Here is an 8,615-nt window from a genome sequence, read left to right as displayed (position 1 = left end):
AAGAGCTTGCCAAGCTCTACCGTGTAGGCAGGATGCTCTCGGTACCTTGCCAGGGTCTCTCAGAGGGAGAACTAGGCTATAAGAGGTTGCGCGGCCGTGAATGCATCTGCACGCATCCGGGAGCGTTGTTTTATAGTCTCTGGATCTTGGCTGTTGATGGGATTACACGGCACTGGGGGACAGTTTGTGGGTGTGATTGCCAAGCTACTGGAAAAAGGGGGATCTGGATGGAGGAGGCCCAGTCCTGATCTGAGCAGGCTCATCATGTCACACAGACCTTATGATAGTGTTTGCGAAGACCATCACAGGTCAGCCTACTTTGGGTAGAAACAAACTTCCTTCTTCCCTCTTGTTCCCATTTCTGAATACAGAGGTCTGACTGGTGTTAAGAGAGAGAATCCCTGTGGTAGTCAGACACCCTGGCATCTTACCTGCTGGATGTGCTGAAAAATGAAATATTAACATATTATTTCAAGGTGGTTATAGATGAAATTGAAAACCTCTGTTCTATTACAAACAGATATTCAGATAGATTTAAAAGGTAATGAATTAATATATTTTAAGTGACACTTGAGCTATTACAAAATTATTTTAGTAAAAAGCATGTAATTAAAGCTATTTATTATTACAAAATATTTTTTACAATGCTATTCTTGGCAATAGAAAATGTTCATCCTTATTCAAGTCTATTAAGTACCATTATTTAAAAAGTATGTCAAGCATAATGCCAATATATTCCATTTTTCCTACAGAATACTAAATATTTCACCAAAACCTTGGTTTCTATTTAAAAAATATCTATTAATTCTATCTTCACTTAAAAAACAGTGAATGCACAAGAGGGAAGCAAGCAAACTTTTGTGACAGATGAAATTCATTTTCAGTCATCAGAATTTAGAGTACCATGTATCCTTTAAAAATAGTAACTCCTTGCACCCACCCCCAATTTTATCTGGTACCATTAAACTATACTGTGGCAATAAGGTATCTCCAAGCAACTTCTCTAATGAGATTCCATTCAGTTTACCAAACTAATGAAAAAGATTAAAGTTGCAGGTAAAGAGGGGCTGAAGCAGCCAGTAATTGGGAGGAGTTGGTAGTGCAGCCAGTTTGGATTTCTTTTTCCTTTTTAAAAAACATTTTGGGCCATACCCAGTGAGACTCAGTGGTTATTCCTGGCTCTGCGCTCAGAAACTACTCCTGGTAGTGCTTGGGGGAACCACAGGGGATACTGGGGATAGAATCTGGATCAGCCACTTTCGAGGCAAGTGCTGTATTATTTCTCCAGCCCCTGGTGTTCCTTGAACAAAATTGTACATAAAATTTGGGGTGAGGCCACTAAGTTCTAAGTAATTGCTGAGAATTTCTTGCTAAGATTTTTTTTTAATTTGTTTCACTTGATAGATGCTGGAATGTTCTCATGGACTGCATACCACAATTAATGCAAGGGCCAGTGCCCCACAAATAATTCATTATCAAAAGGCTATATTTAAAAATCAATGATACCATCTAATTACACATCACTTCTGAACCTCTGAAATAGGAAGTACAAAAAGTTGGTTACTACACACAATCTGAACCTCTAAAATAGAAGGTACAAAAAATAGTTCCCATCTGTAAATCAAAAGAACATATGTTAAAGTTTTCACTTAAAACCACGTAACAAGGTTTGAAGCAATTAGTTACCCTTACCCACTGTCAGAAACCAACACTTCCCAAGGTGGGGGTGGGGGGAATAAAACAAGATTCTCTGTTTAATTTTGATTCAGGAAAATTTAGCAAAAGGAACACTAAAATGAGAGGCCAAGACTCGGTCAATTTCTTCTTTAGATCTGGTTTTTCTCTTCTTTCCTTAAAATAAAAAAGAAGGGGCAGAGAGAGAGGGGGGGACAGGGAGAGAGAGAGAGAGAGAGAGAGAGAGAGAGAGAGAGAGGGAGGGAGGAAGGGAGAGAGAGAGGGAGAGAGGGATGGAGGGAGAGAGAGCCTTTGTCTAAGATGTCAAAGAATCTTGTACTAGAAACCTGGGAAGTTCAGGGTTTCCTTTGAACGTTTTAATTCCATTAATAAAAAAGAGTCAACGTTTGGCTTTGAAGCTTTAGGTGAGTAGCATTTCACTGGCAGCATTTGAAGTTTCACGGAGAGCTAAAGACTTTTGAATGGCTGTGTTTAAGATAATCTTGACCTTGACAGCTAAGCACAAATTGCCTATTCCTTTCATGCTATCATTTACCTAATAGCTAGGTATGGCATTAAACCGGTTTTTTTGACTTTCCAGAACAATACCTAATGAGCAAATAGCACAATTCAGTGACATTGAGCATGATGCAGATCCCGGACACGGCAATCATGAAAAAGGTGAAGACGGTCTTTTCGGTGGGCCTGGATACAAAGCAGTCCACGGTATTGGGACAAGGCCAGTTGGTACATTTCACCAAACGCTTCATGTAGAAGCCATCGTACATGATATAGAAGACATACATGAAGACTGCTTCAAAGATGATCCGGAAGAAGATGCTGCTGGTGTAGGTCCACCACAGTGAGCCCTGGATGCGGACCTTCTGGTTTTTGATCTCTTCGAGGTCTTTGAATTCACTCTTTATCTCTCCCTTGATGAACTTCCGCTTTTTCTCATGTCTCCGGTAGGCCACATGCATGGCCACCAAGAGAGCTGGTGTGGACACAAAGATGAGCTGCAGTGCCCAAAGCCGGATGTGTGAGATGGGGAAGTAGTGGTCATAGCACACATTTTTGCAGCCAGGCTGCAGAGTATTGCAGGTGAAATCTGCCTGCTCGTCTCCCCATACCTCCTTGGCAGCCACCACCAGGATCATGATGCGGAAAATGAAGAGGACAGTGAGCCAGATCTTCCCGATACTGGTGGAGTACTTGTTGACACCACCCAGGATGGTGTGGAGCGTGCTCCAATCCATCTTCTTTTCTGGGAGGCTGGCACTGGGGAAGACAGAAGCACAGGAGTCAGGAACGAATTCAGGAGAGTGCACTGGGTCTTTTTTTTTTTAAATCACTATGAGCTACGTTACAAAACTTTGATGTTTGAGATTCAGTCATACAATGATCAACACCTATCCCTCCATCAGTGCACATTTTCCATCACCAATTTCCCTAAGAACCTTCACCACCACCTCCCTCCCACCCTTCCACCTGCCTCTGTGGCGGACAATTTCCCCCATACTCTCTCTTTACTTATGGGTATTATGGTTTGCAATACAGATACTGAGAGGCCATCACGTTTGGTCCTTTATCTACTTTCAGCACACATCTCTCATCCGGAGCAATCCCTCGAATCATCACTGACAGTAATCTCTTCTCTATCCCAGCTGCCTTCTCCTCTAGCTCATGAGGCAGGCTTCCAACCATGGAGTAATCTTCCTGTCCCTTGTTTGTATTGGCCGCGGCTGTCAGTCTCATATTATGATATTTTATATTTCACAAATGATGCACTGGGTCTTGGGCACATATTCTTAATTTTTTTCTAAAGCAAATAGCAATTTTTACACAACCTCTCCCCCCAACCTCCCCTCGTCGAAAAAAGAAAAAAACAAGACCAACTTAGTTTGCCATAGGATTAAATTTATGATCCCCAAACCATCCTGAACATGTTTCTGTGTGCTCGTATATAAAGAGAAGTTTATTCAACCGAATAATCTGGCCAATTTTCAAGAAGTAGTGAAAGCAGGGGAGGGCAGGGGAGGGCCAGCATGCTGACTGGACTCTTTAAAGACACTCCTGGGGTTTCCCACCCTGCCTGAGATTCTCAGCATCCTAGTGGCAATGCAACACTACTTCTGCCTGTTTGCACTGGGTCTTGCCCATACCACTGGGGCTGACACCTGCTGGGGCAAATTCTGTGCAAGCTCAGGCAGGCTAAATTTCCCTGAGTCACTTCCTTCCAATATTTCACTGAATGTGCAGAGACTTGGATGGAGAGTTCAGATCAGCAGGATCAACGGTGATCCTTATGTTGGAGCCTGTCCCCAGCTTCCCATTGAAAACTCCAGAAAGGAGCTGAATTCCTGCCATGTCACAAAGCAGGTTAGAAACAGGCTGTCTGTGAGGAAGACCACTCTGCATGGGGACACTTGCACACTGTCTGTCCCAGAGACATGCCACACAGCACCATGGGGTGTCATCACCATCCTGCTGGTGCATGGTGGCACTGAGAGACAGCTGTTCTCAGCACTGTCCTGGCCAGGTGCTTTGGTCGCAGGCTGTGTTTCATTCAGAAGTGATCCTCCAGACATTATGAGACATAATGGACAGCTGTGGTGCCTGGGGCGTGGCCCTGGTGAGGGCTCTGTGCTGCAGTGCACAGTGGAGGTCTTAGGGTTTCTGTGGTGCCTACTGGACAGGGCTGTAGTTCTCTTCCTGGAGCCAGTCGCCTGCCTGAATCTGGGTTACAAACGGTCTCCATTTATGCAGAGTTACACCCTGTCTGTCTCAATCAGCCCATTTAAACAGGATTCCACCTTTCCACAATCATGATGAGTAATCTATTTTCCACACCTTCTAAGTTGGTAGGGAAGTCTTCCTCTGAGAAGCAGAACGCTCTCCTCTGGAGCAAGTCATGTCCTGTCTCCTGAGGCTTCCTTATTGGGTTTGGGATGGATGTCTCACTTAACCATGAAGCCATCGTGGCAGCAAAGTCTCAGAGGAGACCCAAAGGCTGGTGGACACCAGAGAAACCCAGAGCCCTGCAACCTGACAATCAGGAACATTTGCAAAGGCAGTGCCAGAGCTGGGAGTCAGTCTGAATCCCTTCACTAGGGGCCTGCAGGAGGTTCTGGGGGTACCCGAGGCTGCTCGGCTCAAGCTCCCCCCAACTTTAGTCCAGTCCTGTACCCAATAGAGCTAAAAGTCACTGTGGGGTGGGCGTTTGGACCACACCCACTAGTGCTCAGGGCCCACTGCTGATTCTGTGCTCAGTGATCACTACTGGGGGTGCTCAGAGCTCATATGGGTTTGATGTGGGTCCACTGCACCAGGCAAGCCCCTTAATCCTTACTACCCCGGCCCAGACATTCACAATTTTACCTAACAGTGTCCTGAAAGGAGACATTCGCGCTCTCTGCTGGAACTTAGTGAAACATGGGCACCTCACTTAGGTGAGGGTCTGTGATTTGTATCGCTACAGTTGGCACTAGCCCGCGTTGGGCCTTCTTTCTCTGTCCTTGCCCATACGGGGCTCAGCGACCCAGCTCACAGCCACTGCAGAAGTTTCAGAAAAACCCATACTGACTTTCTTTTCAAAGATCGTGGCTGAGCGGCAACACCCCATGTCAAAAACCCTCCCAGAAAGATGAACAGATTAAATTTGACACCTGGATGGAGCCGTGGCTAAATCTAATGGCCCGGGCCAGTCAGACAGGAAGCCGCGAACACTGGGACCTGTGACCCCGCGACGCACCCAGACACGGCCCGGTAGCCTTGCTAGGGGCCAGCTGAGCGGGTTCTGCCCTTCAGGGAAGTTGCTGGGCGAATGAACAACTTCCAAAAAGGCAAAGGTTATTTCGGATTTTTTTTTTTTTTTAAATCCTTAAATCTTCGATACTTAGGCTTCCGAGGGTCGCTTTTGGCTGTAACCTACTGCCACCAGTGCGTGTGACTGTAACACCACGCAGGTGTGGTGCGCGCGGTGCTGCCAGCGCGGGACAGGGCTGCTGGAGGGCCGCGGGACGGGCGCCAGGGGTGCTGGAGGACCGCGGGACGGGCGCCGCCGGTGTGCCCGCAGGGACAGGGACGCGGCCCGACGGCGGCCACTTCCGCCCGGTGCGGGAGCGTCCCGGGCTGACGCAATCTGCAGCGAGCACGTTGCTCCGCGTGAGGGTCCCGGCAGTCCCCAGCCGGGGGTCGCCCGGGGCCGTGCGCTGGGCAGCCCCGCAGGGAGCTCGCGCCCGCTGTGCGCCCGACCCGCGTCCCCGCGCTTCTCCCGCCAAGCCGAGGCGGGCGGACGGCTACCCCCGCCCCAAGCCCCGCTTCCCCCTCGCCGGGTCCCGGCCCGCGCGCGGCAGGTGCGCGTCCCCCAAGCCCCCGTGGCGGCGCACCCCGGGGCCCGCGGTCCGGACCCCGCGTCGGAGCCTAGCCCTCCCCGCCCTTCCCGCGGCCCCTCAGCCCGGCGACCCCCGGGGTCCCGAGGAGCCGCGCGGGGCGCTCCGGGTCTCACCTGTCGGCGGGGTTCTTTGGGGCCGGGCGCCGCGGGCTGCAGCGCGGAGGGACGCGGGCGCCGGTGGCTTCACCTGGCGGCCGGACCGCGCCTTTTAAGCGGCGCCGACTCCCCGCCTCCTGCCCGCGGCGATCAGAAGGTGCCGGAGGGGGAGGCCCCGCGCCGCCCGGCCAGGGCGCTGCGGGCGGGGCGCACGGACTCGCGGCGCCTCTGCTTCCCCGGACCCCATTTGCCGGCCCGAGAATCCCCGATTGCCCTATGCTCCCTGCTCCCCCGGTCCCCCGGGTCCCGCCGCGCCTACACAACTCGCCCCCAGCCCGGCTGGCCCGGGTCCGAGCCGGAAGGAGCCGAGCGTCCTGGTCCGGGGGGTTGTTGGGCAGTATGGGGTGAGAGGCTCTTCCTGCTGTGGGTCTCTCTCTGGGCCGCCGGGGAGGGGGTGGACTGAGTGTTCTGCTCGAGCAGTGAAGACAAAGGTCCGAGAGGCGGACGCTCCGGACTAGGGCGCGGTGGAGGTCGCGCGGCGCAGCGAGGGGCCCCTGGGGTAGCGCGGCAGCGGGTGGGCGCGGCCCCTCGCGTCTCCACAGGGTCTGCACCAGCCGGCCTAGTCTCCGAGTCCACTCCAGCCCGCTAGCCACGGGCGGCGGGGCCGGGGGGGGGGGTGGCGGGGAGCGGGGCGAGCCCCTGGTAGCCGCGCGGAGACTGGGACGCAGGCACCCACAGTCAGCGCGCGGCCGAACCGCGGGGGGCCCCGGGTAGAGCGGCTGCTGCTCCTCCTCCGAGCAGAGGAGGCGCGATTTGGGGCCGGGTGGGCTAGGATAGTTCGAGGGGTAAGGCAGGACTACCCGGCCTGCGACAGCTCTGCTCCAGGGAATCAGTGGGCGCCCCATTCTTCTGGAAGTGCCATCTGGGACCCCAGAGCTCACTGCTCGCCTTGGGTTGGGGGTCGAGGTGCGTCTCTGATGCCTGGCGATGTGGGAATGCAGAGTGGTCTTTGTGGTCTCCAGCCTAGGGGAAACCGGGGCTGGCCCACCTGGGCCTTGACTCCGTGGGTGCGGGTGCAGGCGTGCTTCCTCGCGCGCTCGTGTGGCCTGGACGGTTTTGCATTAAGCACGGGCGGTGGCTCCTCGGGTGGGCTGGGCGCGCGGGCCTCAGATGCAGCTCTGCTCTTGGGGAGAGCAGGACTCGGTCCGCTCTCCTAACCCACCTCGCAAGTCCAGTGTCTGTCCAGGAAGCTTGCAGATGACGGCCCCAGAAGCTGGGTCCCTGCGGGGGGCAGACAGTGCCTGAGCAGTCCGCTGAGGTTCCTGGCGCTGGGGGCACCTGCTCCCCAGCCCGGGGTATTTTCCCAGGGGCCACTTGGTGGAGACGCCTGGGCGTTACGGATTTAGGGCCGTTACAGCAAGCGGACAGCACGATGTCTCTCCTCTGTCTGTGGCGTGATTATATGGCGGTTCAGGTTCATCTTTCCCTTCTGTCTGCTCATCACTAGCGTGTGTTGGTGGATTGCCCCCACAGCCGCTTTGTAGTCTGTGGCGCTTGGCATCGTCCTGTTTTTCTCTGTTAAGGTGTTTTCTGCCTAATCAGATTCCGACTCCCCCTGGGCCAGGAAACCACCTATTTCCCCAGAGTAAGGAAGGAAAAAGAGACAGGTAAAGCGGGACAAGGGCTTTATTCGCTTTTGTCTATTTGACATGAGCTTCAACATATAAATAAATGATATCATCCATAGTTCAATTTTTTTTTTTTTGCTTTTTGGGTCACACCCAGCAATGCTCAGGGGTTACTCCTGGCTTTGCACTCAGGAATTACTCCTGGCGGTGCTTGGGGGACCATATGGGATGCCGGGGATTGAACCCGGGTCGGCCGCGTGCAAGGCAAACACCCTACCCGCTGTGCTATCGCTCCGGCCCCCATAGTTCAATTTTTAAATAAAGCCTGCAACTATTTTGTGAGTAGCACAATAATTTATTGTTTTCTTTTTCAGTCAAAAGCATTAGAAGCCGGCCTCGTGTGCTGGGGAAAAAGGCAACTCAGAGAAGGTACCACCAAGTAAAGGGTGCTAGGAGGGCCCTGTTCGGGATGGGAGATGCGGGCTGAAAGTAGACTATAGACCGAACATGATGTCCACTTAATAGCTCTACTGCAAATCACAGCACCCCAAAGGAGAGAGAGAGAGAGAGAGAGAGAGAGAGAGAGAGAGAGAGAGAGAGAGAGAGAGAGAGAGAGAGAGAGAGAGAGAGAGAGAGAGAGAGAGAGAGAGAGCAAAAGGGAATGCCCTGCCACAGAGGCAGGGTAGGGTGGGGGGAGGACGGGGTGGGGGTGGTGGGAGGGATGCTGGGACCATTGGTGGTGGAAAATGGGCACTGGTAGATGGATGGGCACTTGACCATTGTCAAGCATGAAAGTTTGTAAGTCTGTAACTGTACCTCACCGT

The 8,615-nt window shown here is 52.4% G+C and overlaps 1 protein-coding gene across 1 annotated transcript; it reads right to left on the bottom strand.

The window, feature by feature from the left end:
* Nucleotides 1-620: 620 nt before the first annotated feature.
* GJB2 (gap junction protein beta 2) lies at nucleotides 621-6,535 on the bottom strand. Its single transcript, XM_055141082.1, has 2 exons — nucleotides 6,182-6,535; nucleotides 621-2,952 (listed from the first exon to the last, which is right to left on the bottom strand). The coding sequence occupies exon 2, from the start codon at nucleotides 2,928-2,930 to the stop codon at nucleotides 2,250-2,252; it is 681 nt and encodes a 226-aa protein (XP_054997057.1). The 5' UTR covers nucleotides 2,931-2,952; nucleotides 6,182-6,535; the 3' UTR covers nucleotides 621-2,249.
* Between the last annotated feature and the right edge of the window lie 2,080 nt (nucleotides 6,536-8,615).

This window comes from Sorex araneus, chromosome 1 (genome assembly GCF_027595985.1).
Source record: "Sorex araneus isolate mSorAra2 chromosome 1, mSorAra2.pri, whole genome shotgun sequence".
NCBI classification, from domain to species: Eukaryota; Metazoa; Chordata; class Mammalia; order Eulipotyphla; family Soricidae; genus Sorex; species Sorex araneus.
Note: the sequence above shows the minus strand (reverse complement) of the source record. Positions and strands in the feature narration are given on the sequence as shown.